We start from the raw sequence: 19,786 nt of genomic DNA, 5'->3' as shown, positions 1-19,786 counted from the left end.
GCAATGGAGGATTCAGTCAGTCTGTGATATCATCATGAATCGTTTCATACGTTTACCACGAGTATACTATGTGGTATGCTAGCTGTCTTCGTACCAAATATACAGGCTAACGTTATTTGAGCACGACTTCCGCTTCCTAGAAATGTTGTTTGCCGTTGGCATGCCGTTCTTTTACCTTGTCACCCTGTGAAAGTCCCTCTATTACCCCCAGCTGGTTTGCGACGGATCCTGTGTCCATGAATTGCTATGCTGGTGCGGCATAGAAGGTGGCGCTTGGAAGTAGCCGTTTGTATCTTGTTGTTGTTGCTCCTGTTGTGGCCATCCATTGCTATCCTGCCCAGATATCGACGACGCACCAGGACTGTGACCTTGTCCGGACTGCGGCGCTGGTAAACCTGGGCCATATACCATAGCTCTTCGTTTCTGGCCGCCGGATGGTTGTGGCAACTCAGGTAGCGGCTGAGGTGACGGAGTTGTCCATGTCTGTTGGCCAGGGCTCGCGTCGAATGTCATACCGTGTGGTTGGGGACTATGACCGGATCCGTCGTACGAAGTGCCATTATATGACATGGAACTTGCGAAAGGACTAGATTGCGGGAACAGACTTGGTGGTGTTGTTGGGCCTCCTGGGTACATGAGTTGTGGCGCCTGTGGAGATACCGATGGCATCGGTACCCATTGTGGAGGGTAGGTAACAGGTGGTGGAATTTGTTGTACTGGAGGCGAAGTGTGCGGTGATGTTTGTTGGCGTTGGTAAAGCTGTGCAGATAGAGCAGCGGACTCTCTTTGGAACCGATCACGCCAGTGGGTAAAGCCAAACCTTAGGCCAAATTTGGATAGTACTGATGTGAAGTCATGGATAGCGTTGATGGCACGAGTGGTGGGGTCTAATGGCAGCATCTGTCCTTCAGGAAGTAGTGGTGATGGGAATGGTGGTGCGCTGACCTGCGCAGGTGGTGCCAGGGGATCTTCGGATTCTGTTTGAGGAGCCAGTGGCGTTGGAGGTACCGGTGGTCTTGGGTCAAGGATCATCTCCATGTTGCGTGACAGAACGTCCACAAACTGCCGGCCTGTCATGTAAGCGCGCATAGCGTCATAAAAGGTGACTGGAGGCTTCACAGTGTTGGAAGGTTTGTCCAGTATGGCGAGTAGGTTCGTAGCGTATGCAATGCAATGTTCGAAAATCAAACGCTGAGCATACTCGTGAATATGAGGTATCCGCGGGCTTGGCGAGAGAATATAGACGTAGCTGTAGAGAAGTTCGAGCTCGAAGAATGACTTGACGGCAGGAAGAGTACTCTGAGGCATGTCTTGGAACCACTCTGACATCTTGCTATACTGCTTCCAGATGTATTGATATGGCTCTTGCCAAGGCTCCCGTCCAGATTGGAAAAGGTCCATATACCACTCTGACTGAATCTCTCGTATCCTGAAGAGATCGACAGCTGTATCGAAAGACTGTTGGAAGACTTGAGATGTAGGCGAAGCAAACTTTGGTGAGATGGAAGCGTTGTGGAATGGAAAGCCGACATTCGCAGCCTCGTCTGAGAACGAGAAGGCGCGAGTCTGAACGAGCGATGTCGATCTACCGGGCGGTTAGCAAGAAAGAAGGAGAAGAGGGAACATGGACTTACCTATCCAAAGAGTATACACACCAATATACTCTTCTCCTGATCTCTAGCTTCGGCCGTGACATTGCAACAGTCTTGGACGGATCTTGATGTATGCCGAGATCTACCATTGCTCTGGAAGCTGCGCCGACTAGTGTCCAACTGTCAAAATGATGGGGATCCATAGTGGCGTAGATGGTCCAGAGTATCAAAGCTTGAATACTGGAGACGTAACCAGGATGTAGTACATCTTCGGCATTCTCAAGAGCCGCATTCATGTGGCCAACAGCATCGGAGTAATGTGTATCACCCCTCGATTCAGATTGGGAGAGACAGGCGATAGCCAAAACCATACGCACACTCCAGCGATCCCAGGGTTTTGCATTGTCGCCCTGTGAATAGACGGCCTCTACGGAAGAGTAAAGAGTAGCTTCCTCAAAGACTGGCCATAAGGTGAAGATGTTATTTAAGTAATGTTGAATCAGTGGTGTTGCTGCGTATTTTGGAGGCAATGCTTTGATCAAGCCGGTTGGGAGTGGCTCTTTTGCGCTGGCCGATCGAATCAAGCGGGCGTAAGACATCTCTGTTGTGAAGCCATAGAAGTCTCTTGCAGTAGCATTCACGGCGCTTGGAGAGTTAGTACAACACACCGGGATTAATGGGTAGCACTCACAGGAGACCAAAATCTGAAACGAGGTCGTCGATTTCTGAGGCTTCCCTACGTCTCTCAGCCCTCTTGCTGATGGGTCTCGTTGCCTTTACGGTATCGACAGATGCTCTACGTGGGGTCGAGTTCTCAGACATGTCCAACATCAGAACGCCAGAAGACTTGCGCCTCGCACGGGCTTCATGTATCTTCTTCTCTAGTTTCTCAACTCTAGACTCGAGAGTCGCGACATAGCTCCTTTCCTTGCCTCTCGCAAACTGGTCGTTGGTGCTCGAGCACTCTGAGGCCCGATTGGACTTTTCGCATGCTGTGCATGCGGGCAGTTTACCGTCGCACTTGACTTTTGCTGCTCGACATCGCGAACAAGCGGCGACTGGCCTGCTCACCCGTAATAATGGCGTTTCCAGCACCATCTTCCTGCTATCATGGGACAAGTAAGTATGCATCGCACGATCACCTGACGCTGGGTGGATAACCATCCGAGACGTAGTCAAATAGAGAATGACATGGAAAGAACAGGCGCAGGGACTGAACGAAAAGAGCACTAGACACAATGCATGGATATGGATGTAGACTACATGGTGAGGGCGGCAGTGGAGTGAAGAGGTGCCTCGCCTTACGACCGATACGAGACGGGACGGTACTTACCAGGCTCGGTCGAGTCGACGTTGTGGGAATAGCGCGGCGATGCAGAAAATGCGTTCCGCGGACCAGGTTGCCGAAAAGGCGGTGCAGCAAGCGATGGATATGGTGGTTTGGCGCTCTCGTGGTGTTGAACGGGTTGACGGGTGGCGTAGCGGGCTCGCTGAACCCTTGACGGTCGCAGTGCCGCGGCTGTATGGACGAATTGGGAGGCAGCAGACGGCGGTGTTGCCCCGCTGAGTTCGAGCAGCAAGAAGACAATGCAGAAAGGGACAGCTGTGACGCTGACACGAGCGACGAGATGAAGATAGGCAAGTGCTAGAGCGGGTGCTGGGAGAAGGGGCAGCCTATCAGGGCGCCGTTGCAGACGATGCCCACGCTGCACGTCAGTCTCTCGGCTCCCAGAGTTTGGACACGTTCTCGGCCTGTCACCACATCAGCCTACGCCGCACCAACGACGGGGCGTGTCATGCTTCGTCTTCCTTTTTGCGCCGCCTGATTGGGGACGCTCGGTAATGCGCAGGCGTTTTTTTGTGGCCCATACGACGACGACGCGCTTTGTTCTTTTGGTTAAAGAAACTCCTGCCGGTCGACTCTCCGAAGGTGACTGCTTGGCCGTCCCGTAGACTAGGTGCCGCTGTCGTATGCTCGACTCTCCCCCATCTCCGCCTCGACATCTCTCTCCGAACTGAGAGCACAGGACCACTCCTCGCCGGCGCGACAAACCTCTCGGGCATGGACGTGCGCGGCGATCTCCCCCACATCCCAGGCCGCCGAGCATCATAAGCCAGCTCCCTCGTCCTCGCCTTGTCCGCCCGCCTGGTGAGAGACGAGCGATGGAAGTCGCGACTGCGACACACACCAAGACGGAAGGGGCCCCGCACCCGTCTGAGGAAGGAACCACCACCACGGGCCAGAGTCGCATCGCCCACACCCTCACAGCTTGCTGTCGCTGCCGGACGGTAAGCACCCTCTCCCGTCTCGCTGGCTACGTAATTGTCCACTGACCTTGGCCCAGCGCAAGACAAGATGCGATCCCGGACTCCCTCGATGCGGGCCATGCGAGCGCACCAATTCCCACTGCGAGTACTATGACCCCACCAAGGGACGCAAGATCCCCCGGAATTATGTTGTGCACCTGCAGCAGAAGGTGCGCGACCTCGAGAAGCAGCTGGCTGATCTCGAGCGCGACGACGTCGAGCCGGACCCTGAAGATGTGATGCGTGGGGCCGCTACAGTCCGTGTCCAGGATTCTGACGAGTCCAAATTCCTGGGACCTTCAAGTGGAATCACCATCACCCGCCTGGTCATGCAGCTGGCCAAGCAGTTCACAGAGTCCAAGAGCATATCCGAGATTGTGCCACATGCCGAAGCAAAGAATGTCAAGGACACCTTCGCCCAGGAAGACCAGCGACCCACCTCCAAAATCTACCCCATGGTCAGCGACGTCGCTGCTGAAGAGCTTCCCAACAGAGATCTGACCAATCTACTGGTAGAATTGTTTTACTGCAAAGGCGCGTACGGCTGTCTCAGTATGACCCATACACGAACTGACTTGATTAGTGCACCCCATGTATCCAATCTTCCACGAGCCAACTTTCACCAAAGACGTCGATGAGGTCTATAATGGCTCCACCGACCCGTACCAGAATTACTGTCTGCGCATGGTCATCGCCATCAGTCTGCAGAAGATGGATACACAGTACGCCGGTCTCGCTGATAGCTACTATCTCGCAGCCCTCAAATACTTCGAGGCTGCCATCAAGCCAATGAATCTCAAGACTCTGCAGTGTTTTGGCCTGGTTGCAGGCTATTCACTCCTAACGCCAACGAGGACGGCCGTTTACTACATCATCGGTCTTGGTGTACGGCTGTGTCAAGCCCTCGGCCTACATGAGGAGAAGACAATCAGCATGGGCCCCGGCGGACGCTCTGCAGACCCACTCGAAATCGACATGCGTCGCCGGTTGTTCTGGAGTATACTGACTATGGATTACGGCTTGTCGCATAGTCTAGGAAGACCTGCCCATTTTGCAACACGACGAGAACACATCGATGTGAACTTTGGCGAGCTTGTCGACGATGTCTACATCACTAGGGAGGGAATTAAGCCTGCACCTCAAGCATCGCTCAAGAAGTGGATTGGAATACATTTCTACAAGATGCGATTGCTGCAACTAGAGATCCGCAAAATGCTCTATCAAAGAAAGAAACCCGAACCCAAAGACGACCAGCACCCCTGGTTCGCTCAGATGCTGTCGAAGATCGAGGCCTGGCGAGACACAAGTCCTGAGATGGACGGCGGATCGGGACTTAACAAGGTCTGGTAAGTATTGGCGCCGTCATGCATGGTACATCAACTAAGTCGCATAGGTTCATTGGTCGATACAACACCATGGTCGTATTCATGTACCGTCCGTCTCCACAAGTTCCTCGCCCATCCCTGGACGCCGCCATCCGCTGTTACGATGCTTGCCAATATAATATCTACATGACCATGAAGCAGATTGAGACCAAGAGTGTCGATGTCACATGGATTTTTACGCAGTCTATCTTCATGTGCATCAACACCATGCTCTGGACACTGTCATACTCTGAAGTGCGAAGACGTCATAGCCGCGAGGAAGTAGAGGGTCACCTGAAAGTGGCAATGGAGTCAATCAGACAGGCTTCCGAAAGATGGCCCGGCGTACAGTCTGCTATTGGTCTGTACTACAACTTGATATCTGCTTGCATGAAGATCTTCGACAAGGACGGCGACGTTCCCATCTCAGCCAGCTCTCCATCTGACACTGCATCTGTCGGCACTGGCAACATTGTGGACGGTATCAACCGATCGCGAACTACAAGCCCGGCAACGGCGTCTACCTCGTCGGTACGGACACCTTCCGAAAAGGTATCAGGACCTTTCGGCTTCCTACCCGAACATAATCAACAACTCTTCAACTTTACCAACGGCCTCTCAAATCCGCCCAATCCGTTCTCAAGTGCGCCGAGCGCGCAACAAGCTGGATTGCAGACGTCACCTCAGCAAGCTCCACCAATGGCATACAATGAACTAAGTCCAAAGACGTCCATGGAGAACAGCATGCCCTCATACAGCTACGCACCTACGACTCAATTCGCGCCTCTACCTACAACGTTTGCTGAGCTACCTCAGTGGAACCCAACATTCACGATGCCGGCGCAAGATGGTTACAACATGACGAACATGCAAATGGCTTCGCCATTTTACAACGAGGCCTATGCGGCAAACCAGGGTTATGAGATGGCAGATTATCTCAATCCGGCCTGGAGTCAGGATACTAGGGGCACCGGACTAAACCAGCAGCAACAGATGGAGTTGATGCATGACTTCGAGATGAACGAGGCAAAGAACATCGAGATGATGATCGAACAGAGTCATCAACTCTTCCGCCCACCTCAATTGCAGCAGACATACTGAGGGAGTGCAGACAATGTGCGCTCACAAAAACACCCCAGAAAATTTTACACGACTCGTCTTATTCCAACTGCTATGGTGTACGAATACGAATGCGAGGCGATGTGGAGCCGACAACAACCCGGTTGGGTGGCGGACATCTCGATCCGCGATGACCCAACACGTCCTTCATTCCGCTGGAAACATCATCTTCCGGCTTGGCTTCCGCGTTTGGAAGTCTTTTGGCATGTCGATCATGTCGATCACGTCCTGCAGGTTCGTCCAGTGGCTGTCGGATTGGGCATTGTTATCGATTGTAAAGCAAGAGTCCACGCGGGCCCAGATTCACATCCTGGCCCCAGAGATCCTTAACGCCCCGGATGGTCCATGCACCGATTACAATTTTGTGCGAGGCATACTCCGCGCCTGGCTCGTTCCATGGCAGGAAAGCGGTCGGCTCCGACATGAGAACAATAAGACAAGACGAACACATAGAATTACCGTAGAACACATCCATAGCACATGTCGCGAGCTCGAGCATGGATAGCCAAGAAAATACACTTGAAGTTCACAAGAAGAGCAAACTAAGATGGCAGACACGAGGTTTACGCCTTGGTGTTTGAGATTAGCGCTGTAGAAGGCGGATGGACGAAAAAGCCTCGAAAGCAACTACACAATACACAGGGTTGGTTCTCAGCTGGCCTGAACAATCTTGATACACAGTATAAGACAACCTTGATCAACTCTATATCCTTCTACTTAGTATGATGCGTGCTTCAATTTCCGTCGCCTCTCCCGCACTAATCATAAATCTCCAAGCCTATACCTGTTCACTGCCACGCAACCTCTCCATCTCTCTCTCAACCCATTTCGCAACCTTCACCAAGATATCTTCAATATCGATATCCTCATCCTTCATCTCGTCATCCTCATCATCTGTTTCACTTGCAGCCTCCTCCCAAACATCGCGCATCACTTGATAGATCCAACTACCCCCTTTCATCACAGTAACATGCTCCCAATCGTTTACGATCGGCCTTGTATCGTCCAGTTCCTCCACCAAATCGATCAAACTGGCAAGAGGATCAGACTGGTGGTCTGACAAGAGGTTTTCGAGTGCGATTTGAGCTCCGCGTGTGAAAGGAGACACGGAACGAGGTGACATTGGAGGATAAGGGGCAAAGGTTGAAGCGGAGGTTACTTGTAGTGGTGTCGGAGGCTTCAAAACTGGTATCTTGGTGTCTGGCAACAACGGTCAGGGTTTACTGAGAGTGACAGGCGGGTCAGAGAACATGTCGTCCCCGGATTCTGATGTAGGTGTGCGTAGACGAGCTTCCGAGAGCTTGACAGGGTAGGCGATGGCTCCTCGTCGCAGGCGCGCTGCAGAGTTTCTCCTTGGTTGCGGAGATTCCGGGGTATCGTTGTGCGCTCCGTCTGCTGCTAAATCGCCTTGCCGTCGCCTGGTCACAAGTGTCGTACTTCTTGTTTCCCTTCTCAGCTCATGGGTCCTGACGTAGCTGGTTCCCTGACTAACCGCACCTTCCTTCATAGCAGTGTCATCCTTGGTTATCGCATCGCTGCTCGGTGATTTGTGCTTCCTACGCGTTTCCACGTTCATGGTCCCAGATGGCTTCCGGATCTTGAGTTTGACCACGAGACTGGGTCGGACGGCTGGATTCACGCTACCGTGCAAGGAAGGCGGTGTGTTTTCGAACTGTTTGCTGGGAATGCTCTCAGTTTGCTGTTTGTTTGTCAGTTGATTTGAGGCAATATGTACTGCTCGGCGTGCATACCATGGCGAGCTTCCTGCGAGTCGTCCTTCCCACAGAAGGAGAGTATGAAGATGTCGCTCTGTTGACGTTTGCCATATCATCGTTGAGATTGGTGGTCTTTGAGGGAGTGAGTGAAACCGTCTCAGTGGAGGCTCGTGGCTCAGCAGGTGGTCCGGAGAGGTGACGCTTTGGATTCTTTTCATTGCTTTCGGGTGTGCCGTGGTTCAGGCGCATCCTTTCTCGCCTGTTTCGTGAGTCAAGCTTCCCATCTCCTGATCGATTGCGCTCCGATACCGCCCTGTCACGATTTGAGACGCGGTGTCGCTCTCGCCTTTCTGCCCGATTCACCGAAAGATGAATGTCGTAGGAAGACATAATAGTAGTAATGAAAAAACGAAACCGAATCACAAGGACACAACGGAATCGTGCAACCACACAAGAGAGTCCTTACTGCCACAAGGACAGATAAGAGCTCAATAGGCCGTTGTAAGAGAAAAAACGAATCCGGGCCACAAGGACACTACGGAAACGTGCAACCACACTAGAAAGCCCTTACTGCCACAAGGACAGACAAGAGGTTAATAGGCCGTTGGAGGAACGTGCTACAACCAAGAGTGGTGCCTGTAGCGCAAATGATTGCCATGGACCATAATGGTCTGTCAGAGACTTTTTTCCGAAGAAAAGAGAGCTCCATGTCGCAGGCTTCTTCCACACGCATCTCCCTGAACAGGGTGACACTGGTGGCGGGGTTTGCGGCGAGCCGCGTTCCCTGGCTAGACAGGTTCACAATTAAGAGCACAGGACCGAGTGCGCTACAGTTAAGAGCGACGATGATCTTCGCGAGCAATAGCAAAAGCTAGAGCACTATAATGTGATGCAACCATTATAGAGAGATAAAGAAGAGGAGAAGAAATCTCAGAGATTCAATTTATCTCGAAGTGTGGGGCGCGTGCGTCGCGTCGCGTCATGTCTCGAAGCGGAAAGAGCAAACGTGAGGAAGGAACTACTCTCGATCCTCACCACTCACATCGCGCCACTACGCAAATTCTGCCTGAAGGTATTAGAAACTTCGTGCCCTCTGCTTTCATAGTGCTAACCGCAGCGTATGCCTTCAAGATAAAGCATAGCCAAGATATAACTCATGTAAATCGGACTTTTTCGTACGAAACTGAATGTATCCAAGTCAGTGCCAAGCGTGGAAAGTGCCTCTCTCTTCAAGGTGATGATGGAGTAAGATGAGTAAAGTTCGTATCTTTTGATTGGATATTCTATCACATAAGCTTACACATGACTACCAATTCTCGGATCCTCAGATCATCCCGGTCAACCACAGAGCCTTACTCGAGCCCTCCACCAAAACGTTCTCGATACAGTCGTCTAAGATCTTTTTTCCCAGCCTAATACAGGCCGTTTCTAAATCCTGTACATGTTCTTAACGGCCCACAGCCCCATCTTGGCGACAACCCGGGCCTTGAGCTCCTCAATTGGCGCAATGGTACCTGGGAGATCCTCCTCTTTCTTTCTCTTCTCGACAGTGAGCTCCTCCAATCGGCAAGATGATGCTTGACGCACGTCTTGAAAGCAGTTAAGTGAAAGTTTTTGTCTTCGTGTAGATAGGGGGACTGTAAGCTATTCAGTAACTGAGTGGCTTTATAAGGCGGATACTTTGAGGTAGGTGTGAACGTAGATAGTGAGACATCTCGCTGCCAGGGTTTTGTGCTTGACAAGCAGTGTCTAAGCCTCGCATTTGGGACACAAATAGATAAGTATCAAAGATAGTACCCGATGTTTCGGGAATAAGTTGACACTTGTTAATGCCTACACGTGGGACTACCTAGGTATGGACGCGGCATGAGATGTGATTGTTGTAGGAACGTGGTCGATGTTATTCCAAGGAGAGGCTCGAAAGGCTTGAGAGTGCCAATGTCGATTCAGACTTGGCGATGACCAGTCTCGTCGTCCGAGTCGTCGTTAAGACCACGAGAGAGTTGCTTCGACAGCAGAGCCCTGGCCATTATCATCATTAGTGGTACCACCACCGAATGTGTTGTTAACATCTGCATCTTTTCCAGCACTGCTAAACTTGTTGATATTATTAAAGCTAGTCGCGTCGACCTGAAAGCTACCTCTAGAGTCCTTTGAACTCCATAGCTCTTTATGCTTCTTAGCTTGAGCTGCACAGTGTTTCTTAGAGTTCTTGTAACTAGCCTAGTCCTTAGTAAGAATCTGCGGTTGTAGATTTCGCAAAGAGATATACAAGTAATATGTTCCTTCGCCTTAGGGTATGGGTTGGCCTCAACTTTTAATAATAGCAGTCAAGCCGCGCTTTCACTATAACATTGGTATGACAACAATGCATTTTCTATGTGTGATTCCTACATTAGGATTCTTACCAGAGGCGTCGCATAATCGTCGAGTGAGTCTCAGCCTCACCACGACGACACATCCAAGAGCTGTACGACTTTCTAGCCTTTCTCTGCTCGTCCGTCTCTCTAGCCCTGATAGGCTTCGACTCATACTGTGGTGTGCCATCGTACCTAGAGTCGTTCGCTGCCTCAAGCCGGCGCTTCCCAAAGCTGATGACTTCAATGCTAATGTAATGCCAAATACAAACGCCAGAACGCTGAACGCCATGCATACCAACAGTATCAATGAATTATGAAACCGTGATAACGAAACGGATCTCTACGCCTCACCCCCTTGCTCATGTGATTGTGACCATGTAGTTGACGAACAGCTCGTGCGCGCCTCAAGCTGGTCAGCCTTCTTCGCATCACGAACCGCAGCGTCAACGGCGTCGTGAAGATCGAGGTGGAAGAAGGGCCTATCGACTCCATGGATTGGATAAAATCTTCTCTTCTCGGTCGCAGAAGTCGACTGTACCTCAAGAGCATGCGTTTCCGCCAACTCCTTGCCCTGTTCTTCGTCTCTATTCTGCACATGCCGCCGTGCAGCCTCCATTTCGTTACGCTCATTACCCGTTGTACCTAAAAGACTGGTCGTGACGGTATAGGCTGGACACCATACTCCCATATGGTCGGCGTTGATCGTTGCAGGGAATCCAAATCCTGCAAAGGTGAGCGCCTTGCGTGTCCACCGGTTGTGCACACCAGCAAAGTGCCACTCAACCAGCCCGGGCGCAGCATGCCGGTCGAGCGTCTCGCGCAAGCCTTTCAATCCGTCAATGCTCGTGATGTCTAGAATGTTGACAGTGGAGAAATCAAGAACAATAGCCCTCAGAACTGGAAGAGAGGAAGACTCTTCAATAAGCTTCTCGCTAGGCGGCGCGTCGCACCACAAGCGATCGCAAGCCCGGATACCGTCATCGGCTTGGGTTCGGCGCGTATGCGAGGTGATGTAAGAGGTAAGATAGTCAACGTGGTAGGCCTGATTGATGTAGTTGAAGTTCTCGCTGAAACGGTAGATGAAGACGCCAGGATATGCCGGTTCCACATTGATGTCCAGGTTATGGTTGTCAGTGGCGTCGTAAGGCATGTAGACCTGTCGGGAATCTTTTGCAGTACTGGTGTCATACGTGTTTTCTCCATATGTCTGTGGAGGCAGCGATGTGCCTGTTGTCGACATAGATTTATTGCAGAAGCGATCGTCGCGAACTATGCGCGTCACCTCCACGGTACCTCGAAACTTGCCCGGACTCTTTGCCATTCGGACGAGAAGCATTGCGAAAGACAGTCCCACAGTGATGTAGATTGCAGTCTCAAGGTCGGTGAAGAATGCAATGACAACGCCACAAACCCAAATGAAGAGCTCGAACGGTGACAGTTGGTAGTACTTGTGTAAGTCCTTGGGTCCCTTGATCAAGTCGACGGTGGAGTGTATGATCAGACCAGCAAGCGCAGCATTTGGTATGTAGTAGAAGACAGCGGTAAGCGCATAGAGCGCCAGCACTAGGACCACTGCGCTGAAGACGCCAGATAGTGGGGTACGTACCGCAGCCTTGGAGAGAACGGCAGAAGCACCAAAAGAGCCTGTGCATATGTAGCCACCGACGAAAGGACTTAGTATGTTGGCGGCACCTTGTGCAATCATCTCCTGTGAAGCAATGACGGTGTAATTATGCCTTCGCCCAAAATTCTTAGCGATGGCGATATGTTCGACGATGAGGATGATGATGATTGCCGGGAGCTCTGATGCTACCAAACCAAAGAGTTTGCCATTCATCGAGGGTACGCCCGCGTGACTGAATCCCTTCTCGATGTGGCCGACAATTCGAAACTTCTCTTGGCCTGCAGGGGTCGTTCGATGTACAAGCCAGCTGATGAGAGTGTAGAGCAGGATAGTGAACGTGAGGCGCAGTGATGAAATCAAGGACCACATCTTCTTCTTTCGTGGTTGGCGGACCTCCATCTTAGCGCACAAGTTCTTGATTAGGTAAAGAAGCACAATGGATGTGATACCAATAGCCGCGTCAAGTCTTGCCCTGGGTAAGCCCTTTAGGAAGTTGACGTACACCTTGTACGGGGACTCACGTGTGTTGATCCCTCTCACCCCCATCAAGGTCGGCAGTTGTGTCGAGATGATAGTGATACTGGCGGATGTGACGAAGGCGGAGATGGGGATATATGGAATAAACTCAATGATGAAGCCGAGACGAAGGATACCGAAGACTAGAATAATGCTTCCAGCAAGGAAGCTTATCGCATGCGCTATTTCCTGGGGCTGATATACACCAGGGTGTTCGGCTTCGACATTGCTGACTGCGCTTCCGATCAGTAGTGACCCGACTGCTGTCGTCTGGTTATGATTAGCTGCGTTTAGCTCGCCTAGAGGATTTACTTACACCTATGACGATGTCTCTAGACGTCCCGAAGATCCAGTATAGACACGCGCCTGTGAAGGTCGTGTATAGGCCGAAAGCAGGTGACAGGCGCGCGAGCGACGCATAAGCCATGGCTTGCGGTACCACAACAAGACCGACCGTGATACCTTTCTTGAATTAGCCGTGTGTAATAAGAGTTTCTGGAGATTACTTTGCATACCTGCGATAGCGTCTCCAGCCAGCCAGTGTAGATTATAGCGTCTCAGCCACCGTACGCTCGGAAACAACTCGCGTACGTATTCTGCGGCATCATGTGAAGTCGGGACGCATTCGCGCAACCATTCTGCTACCGACGGGTCCTCCTCGATGTAAGCCTCTCCAATTGTATCTTGCGCAATGTCCTTGAGGGATGTCGTCTGAGCGCTACGGTCCTCGGAGAAGGTGGGTAATAGTTTCATTATCCCAGTGTTGATATCCAGCGTTCTGCTGGGCAAAGAGCACGTGCAACGTTCTAAAGCGATGGAACAAGAATAAGAGTAGTGGTAGTTGCGTTCGATCAAACTTGGTATGTCGGCAGGCGTATGTCGTGAATCTAATGTAATGATAACGGAAGCAATGTGCGCGAAGGAAAAGGGAACCACCAAGTAATGAATAGACGGACCGAACGTTTCTGTAATAATCGGGACGTGTTCTCCATTGAATCTGACGCATTGTCATGCGCTGTGCTTGGAGCATTTTACCGATGCCCCGAAATCATCGGGCGATAGGTCTTGGCGAAGTCGCACCGATAAGGTACTGCGACTCACCGCCGTCCTTCCCCGTCTTGGGACTTCGCGCGACATTCTGATTGTAAAAGAGCATGGTTTGGTAGCTGCGAACGGCCATAAACCTCCATGTCGCGTCTGACGTGTTCGAGTTGTTAAAACCTTACAATCGCGGCCTGGTCAGGATGGATATCCAGGTAGCAATCACCTTACCAGCAGGTCTCGCGGCACGTACAGCGTGCTCGAACACATCTTGGCCAGCGGAAGTCGGTGTGGCAAAGCCGCGATTGGACGATGCTGGGTTGTTGGAAGGTGCAGCTGATGATGGGGATGCGGCGACGAAGCGATCAGGCACAGTCCGAGCGACATCAATGTGTCAGTGCCAAGCTTCCACGACCCACTTCGGGCAAGAGGTCGTGTGTGGACTGCGGGGAGTTACTAACTCAGTCTCAGCACCTGTCATTCAGATGCCAATCACTGACTATGAATGAAAGAGAAAGTTATTGCTGGCTTTACTTTTTGGTAACATCGCTATGCTTGTTCTTTCTTCCATTGTGATGGCGCTGCATCTGTGGATAGGCTAAATATCGCTGAGCAGGAAGAGCGGTCACGGGCAATTCCTACGACATCTACAGCACTAACTATACATGGCATGCGACAGTCATGCCTGAGTCTATCCATTCGGGCGCTAATGAGTCCACACGTTCACCGGTAATACACTGTGTGATCTGATCCTGTACAAGCTTGTTGTTGGCGCTCAGTCTAGTCCCCACTGATCTTCGAAGCCAGCCGCGGACTCAACTTCCTCCAGGTCAGGTAAGTTTTCGTCTTCACTGCTATCGTCATCTTCTGTAGCGTCGTCCGTATCGTCCCTGTCTTCTTCATCTTCCGCGTAAATATGGTCAGCGATACGATTACTGCATTTACAGCATGTGCACTCAACATGCATGCCTTGAATTCTCATCCACTGACGAACCACGGACCGACCAAGACGTTCGCCGCGGATACACTCTCCGTTCACGTATACCGACAGAGAATGGTCATGGTTCTCAACGAAGCCAAACTCGTCCTGAGGTACATGCGCGAAGTCAGCAGCGGAATGATCCTCATCAGGGTAGTCTTCCCCTTCTCCTCCCCCTTCTTCCTCGTCGTTGCTGATGTCTTCGCCATTCTCACTAGCGACATCGTTCTCGGCACCTTGCTGAGGCCCTTGAACTTCTCCTTTGCACCAATTACACATGACTTTCAGTTCAGCTTCCGATGTGAACTCCGCACCGCAACCGCATACATGACTGTGACCCTCCCCTACCTCGTCTGCTATTGGGGTATGGCAGCGTAGATCTTCATCTGCACGGTCCTCTTGGATGTAACAGGTCGCACACAGCCACCGGTGTAGAAAGCGCTTGCGTAGGGTACAAGAACATCGCGCTAGGCCTTTCGTCCGGCGTTCTTGGTAACACGAAGGACAAGTCAGATCTTTGCGCTTGTTGACAATCATGTTGAGCGACGAGACAATTTGAACGCCAGAGTATGGGTATTGTGTGCGACCAATAGGCTCGATGAATTGGTGAGTGCCCAAGTCAAGGTCGAGAATGCGCTGAAAGGGCTCAGGGTCGCCAATGGCAATAATATTCAGGGGAATGTGAATGCGGCCCTGGTCATGCAGAGGCTTCATGTCTTTGATAGGTAGATGCCAAGCATCTTCTTCCGAGTTCTTGGGTGGATACACAGTAATGGCTTCAGGTTGGAGAAAGCAGAAGCCTGCCCACCAGCGACGCTGGTCAAATCCAGAGTCTTCTGTGAGGAAGTTATAGAGAACATGTATTCGGCATTCGTCGCAGGTGTTGACTCCGCACTTCGCACATGGGCGAGATTCTGTCGCGAAGCCGAGTCCAGCACAGTCAACTATAGGTTCGAACGTTTTTACTGAGCAGATGCAATGGCTGATTGCCCGAGCAAAGTAGCCCATCCCTGGACACAGAGTTTTGGAGAGAAGATTGGCCTTTGCATTGGCGTCGTCCATCCGAATGTGCTTATGGAAAGCCTGCGAAATCAGGGTAAGAACAACGAGATCGTCGGGTGTCAAGAACGAGACTAGTGCCTGCAGATTGGTATCAGTATTCTGAATGAAGTACAAGGATAGCTTTTTCATGCCCACCTCCTGAACCGGATATGTAGCAAGAGCGACAGCGAGTGGTTTGTCGGAGTTCGACGTCGCCGGTGGGAGCGTCCAAACGCGTTGCGCTTTCTGCTGTACCGAGGCCATCGCAGAGGCCTTGTTGAATATTAGCTGATATCTTTAGAATCGCCAGAGCAGCTTCAGTTGCAAGCGCAGTAAAGCACGTCTGCATCAAGATTACTTACTGTCAGAGTTGCTAAGACACGCTTATTGCTTATCGGAATTTAAGTCGCGTCCTGCATTCCTAGGCGAACTGGGGGAGTGTTAAGGGCAGAATCGAATCGTGAGTTGATCCGATCAATGGCTTTGCGGAGTGAGAGCGACAGAAGCGCATCCAAAGAGGAAGTCGCAAACGGCACGTGCGTAGGTGACAAACAAATCGAAGGTCCACTTGCAAAAGAGCACATATTCCAGCAACTGCGTCTAAGAGGTTGCCTTCATAACATGGATATCTGGAAGTAAGTGAAGTTCACGCTTTTCAGGTTACAATTATTGGCGATGCCTCCTCCGTACCATTCCGGTTCACCCGAGAGTAGGTCCGCATCAATCAACTTTGACATCGCCCCATGTACACCGCGATATTAGAATATGTAGCACTGGCATTGCAATTCCACGCCTGAGGTATCGGTATCGCAGGCAGAAGAATAGTAGCGCTCGTACCTAACACCAGCGATGTGTCGAGAGCTTCCGAAGACACCAATGAGTGTATTAGAGATGCATTGTGATATGCTAGATCGACTTGTTTGTTATGCAAATTTGATTGTTTTCCTCGGAATAAGTCAGGTGCTTAGATGAATTGGAACTAGATGGACACTTGCATTGTAAGGCTTCATTATCGAGGGGTATCTGCAATATAATATCCATTGCGTGGTACACACATCATCGCTGCGGCATTTTCTAATTATGGCTCGTCATTAGCGATGTCGCGGATGCTTTAGATGTACTTAGTATGTGCCTTTAGGTGATTGCTAAAACCCCAGAAAACTTCGTCGCTACCGCACAATGCCGTCATGTCGCATAGTACCACCACTTGTATCCAACGAACTGGCGCTTACTCATGGAACCGAGAAAAGTTATCGTTGTATGCATCTCCGATCTGTAAAGGCGCTTTCCCTAGTCGTAAAGACCGCCTAACTTGCAGTCACGTAAGATGTCAAGTTTGGTACCCTTCAGACCGGTTAGCATGTCGGCTAACATTCAGTCGCGACTTGTACTAATTCACCTTTACTCTCAGCTATCGGTTGCCAGGCTTGGCCATTTGCATACTGGTGACCGTGGCGCTAAGCTTGTCTAATTATCCTGTCAGCTTGCGTTCTGATAGAGTAGATGACATCCATTACTATACCCAGCATCTATCCCCTCCATAGACATATCTGCGTAAGTTTCTCATCTTCCACATTTGAGCTGCTCAGATAGGCAACCTTCCATTGCTTCTCCCGACCAATTTGCCTTCAAACTAGCAGTCGTCGATTTGTCCTCTTTTTGTGAGCCTTGGCTGGCCATCTTGCTAGCTGGCTGCGTGTATGGTTGCTCCACTGGTCTCCAAATCATCGTCCAAAGCTCACCCGCCAAGTTCATCGTGTAATCGAATGCGCCTTCCAGTAGTGGCCAGAGGGGTTGATGGTAGTGATGGTCCATGACACACTCACAGTGGGGAGTAGTTGTGCGTATCTCGGGCGTGTGTTTTAAGTAGGTGTCGAAATCTCACCGAAGTTGTATTGCTTGAGGTACCGGGAGTTATAGAAGGTTGTGGAAGTGTGCCGAGAGATAAGGTGAGAGATAAGGGTCCTAATATGGAGCAGCGCAGTGGGGCCGAGCGCGGTACACCAAGCAGGAATTGATCTCGATTGGGGATCGACCTCTTCTACCTCATTACATGTAGGAATCAGAAACAGATACTCTGTACTTAAGCCGCTCTGTTTCAACACATCTTCGGTTATACATAGTGCGAACACTTGACGCCAACGTTGTGCGCAACGTTAATATGTGTCTAGTTCAGTCAGAGTACCAGACTTGACAGTTCTAAATGATACTCATGTACCTGATTTCAGGAAGCGAGGAGCATGCGAGATCAATGGTGCTTGTGCAGTGATACACGTAACACGAACACGTTCACATTGCACTGCTCCAGGTGTCAATAGAGATCTAATTGCGCTTTCCGTAAACTTCATCGACAACGAATTAAAGTCATACTACGACTCATTATGAAGATCATTATTGACGCTATGTATGGCAGAATCGAACACCAGCGCGATTGCAAGTTGACGGCTTCCAAGATCTGCCATTAGTAAGTGCGCCAACGGAGACCTCTCACCCTTGCATAGGTAACATCGCGTTCGTTCTCGAGACCCAGTTGATAAGTCTACCTTGGTAGCGCTCCCCATTCATGATACTTATGGGAAATATTCCCAAGAACAATGAGCTTATGGTAAGTTCTCTGTGGATAAGGCATAGAAGAATGGAGTAGGTAAGATACCCGTGGGAGCCTCGTTTCATCCAAGGTCAGTTAGGGAAGAACTCTGCTCGGCATATTGCGCACTTGTACCTACACTCATGCTGAACTCTAAGCTGTGCGTCCAAACATATAGCGCATATCGCATGGCTGCAAACATTTAACTTCCGCATCTCGGTATCTGCGTCGGCGCAGAGAGGGCAGGATGAGTCGGTTGAGCTGAGTGCTATAGAGACACCATCCATGTCTGCGTGTTCCGGACCACGAAGTACATCTTGAACATCAAAAACTTCAAACTCGCGTCTATGCCAATCGAAATCGTCGTACCGGCTGAAGTCATGGTTCGCCACATGTTCGGGTATGTGTTCTTGATAGTTTTCGTCCTCGTCTTCGTCCTCGTCGAGCTCGTTTTCGTCGTCTGAAATCTCTGGAAGGAAGAAGGCGCTCAGCAGCGGCGAACAATATGAGAAAAATCTGCTGAGGGATTCATAGAACATAGCAACCCTCTCTTTGATATCAGGTTGATACTTGTTCACAGTATGACTGCTGCAAAACGCCAAGTCATTTATTAGCATCTTGAAGGCGCTTTCGACGTGTTGTCGCAGAGGCTCATGGATTAGACGAACGAATGACTGACCCACGATGTCTCGCGCTTCCGATACCGGGGTGTAGGCGCCGTTCGTTCCAAACTGCTCGCGTACAAACTGCTCGATGGTTGCACATAGGAGATCGATTTGCTGATTCGTACGAATGGCAATAGTATCGTTGGGTACGTTTTCATCAGCAGAAATATTGTTAAACATGTCGAACATGTCTGAGATTCGTTGTCCAAGGATGCTTCCCATCTTGATCGCCATAGCAGCCACCATACCTAAAGCACCGTAGGCTTCAGTAAAGTCCCTATCTTCTTGCTGGTGTACGTGCATGGAGAACACATTGAACAGCTCAATCAGGTATCCACATTCCACCTCAGGATTTTGAACGTCTTCAGTGTGTCTGTGGTAATCAGCAGCAGTACGCCTGAGTGTACTTACGATTTGCCATGCTCGATCACTATACAGTGTAGACCATGTTGCTTCCATGCAGTCATCACAGAAAGCTCGAATAGCGTCGTCGATTGCATTGCGAAGCCTAAAGGCATGAATACTTTCGAAATCTGAAGGTATCTTCTCGTCGAGACGGGCAAGTGCCAATACAGCCCACATGATGCCTAAAATTCGATGTATGAGATTAGCGGATATCTCATATGTCGGTCGTACATGGAGTATACTTACACGTTGGGTTGTCGAACTCGATGTCAAACATACTGCCAGGATCCGCGTTGATTGACGGCACCATACGTCTAATGTTGAAGTACTTACGGAATAGAGACACCGTAAACATAAGGCGCCTCAGCTACGAGGATGCAGTAGTGGAAGTTCGAGGTTGAGTGGTAGATCTTGAAGGTTTGGGTATGGGACGGGAGAGCTGTTTAGGTACATTGGGCAGGATCGCCCTTG

At 50.6% G+C, this 19,786-nt stretch overlaps 7 protein-coding genes across 7 annotated transcripts; 1 reads left to right on the top strand and 6 right to left on the bottom strand.

Moving 5' to 3' along the window:
- Nucleotides 1–50: 50 nt before the first annotated feature.
- Nucleotides 51–3,071, bottom strand: CC77DRAFT_120322 (Zn(II)2Cys6 cluster transcripitional activator). Its single transcript, XM_018530138.1, has 3 exons — nucleotides 2,284–3,071; nucleotides 1,635–2,237; nucleotides 51–1,585 (listed from the first exon to the last, which is right to left on the bottom strand). The coding sequence occupies exons 1-3, from the start codon at nucleotides 2,754–2,756 to the stop codon at nucleotides 202–204; spliced, it is 2,460 nt and encodes an 819-aa protein (XP_018385750.1). The 5' UTR covers nucleotides 2,757–3,071; the 3' UTR covers nucleotides 51–201.
- Nucleotides 3,072–3,284: 213 nt separating this feature from the next.
- Nucleotides 3,285–6,506, top strand: CC77DRAFT_120392 (hypothetical protein). The gene is made up of 4 exons (XM_018530139.1): nucleotides 3,285–3,881; nucleotides 3,938–4,433; nucleotides 4,483–5,245; nucleotides 5,293–6,506. The coding sequence occupies exons 1-4, from the start codon at nucleotides 3,756–3,758 to the stop codon at nucleotides 6,362–6,364; spliced, it is 2,457 nt and encodes an 818-aa protein (XP_018385749.1). The 5' UTR covers nucleotides 3,285–3,755; the 3' UTR covers nucleotides 6,365–6,506.
- Nucleotides 6,507–7,160: 654 nt separating this feature from the next.
- On the bottom strand, nucleotides 7,161–7,505 carry CC77DRAFT_1061780 (hypothetical protein; the record flags this gene model as incomplete). The annotated part of the gene is made up of 1 exon (XM_018528464.1): nucleotides 7,161–7,505. One exon carries the CDS (start codon nucleotides 7,503–7,505, stop codon nucleotides 7,161–7,163), a length of 345 nt encoding a protein of 114 aa, XP_018385748.1.
- Nucleotides 7,178–8,346, bottom strand: CC77DRAFT_1095192 (hypothetical protein; the record flags this gene model as incomplete). Its single annotated transcript, XM_018529782.1, has 2 exons — nucleotides 7,178–8,081; nucleotides 8,134–8,346. 2 exons carry the CDS (start codon nucleotides 8,344–8,346, stop codon nucleotides 7,596–7,598), a joined length of 699 nt encoding a protein of 232 aa, XP_018385747.1. The 3' UTR covers nucleotides 7,178–7,595.
- Nucleotides 8,347–10,785: 2,439 nt separating this feature from the next.
- On the bottom strand, nucleotides 10,786–13,477 carry CC77DRAFT_119961 (sulfate permease). Its single transcript, XM_018530135.1, has 3 exons — nucleotides 13,113–13,477; nucleotides 12,914–13,059; nucleotides 10,786–12,867 (listed from the first exon to the last, which is right to left on the bottom strand). The coding sequence occupies exons 1-3, from the start codon at nucleotides 13,348–13,350 to the stop codon at nucleotides 10,798–10,800; spliced, it is 2,454 nt and encodes an 817-aa protein (XP_018385746.1). The 5' UTR covers nucleotides 13,351–13,477; the 3' UTR covers nucleotides 10,786–10,797.
- Nucleotides 13,478–14,339: 862 nt separating this feature from the next.
- CC77DRAFT_1050515 (hypothetical protein) lies at nucleotides 14,340–16,110 on the bottom strand. The gene is made up of 3 exons (XM_018527626.1): nucleotides 16,021–16,110; nucleotides 15,815–15,931; nucleotides 14,340–15,757 (listed from the first exon to the last, which is right to left on the bottom strand). The coding sequence occupies exons 2-3, from the start codon at nucleotides 15,920–15,922 to the stop codon at nucleotides 14,414–14,416; spliced, it is 1,452 nt and encodes a 483-aa protein (XP_018385745.1). The 5' UTR covers nucleotides 15,923–15,931; nucleotides 16,021–16,110; the 3' UTR covers nucleotides 14,340–14,413.
- A 1,975-nt stretch (nucleotides 16,111–18,085) lies between these two features.
- Nucleotides 18,086–19,592, bottom strand: CC77DRAFT_1050514 (hypothetical protein; the record flags this gene model as incomplete). The annotated part of the gene is made up of 4 exons (XM_018527625.1): nucleotides 18,086–19,283; nucleotides 19,322–19,340; nucleotides 19,435–19,497; nucleotides 19,562–19,592. The coding sequence occupies 4 exons, from the start codon at nucleotides 19,590–19,592 to the stop codon at nucleotides 18,338–18,340; spliced, it is 1,059 nt and encodes a 352-aa protein (XP_018385744.1). The 3' UTR covers nucleotides 18,086–18,337.
- Between the last annotated feature and the right edge of the window lie 194 nt (nucleotides 19,593–19,786).

Source organism: Alternaria alternata, assembly GCF_001642055.1.
Source record: "Alternaria alternata strain SRC1lrK2f unplaced genomic scaffold CC77scaffold_11, whole genome shotgun sequence".
NCBI lineage: Eukaryota > Fungi > Ascomycota > Dothideomycetes > Pleosporales > Pleosporaceae > Alternaria > Alternaria alternata.
The sequence above is the reverse complement of the archived record's forward strand: the minus strand, read 5'-3'. Positions and strand labels throughout refer to the sequence as shown.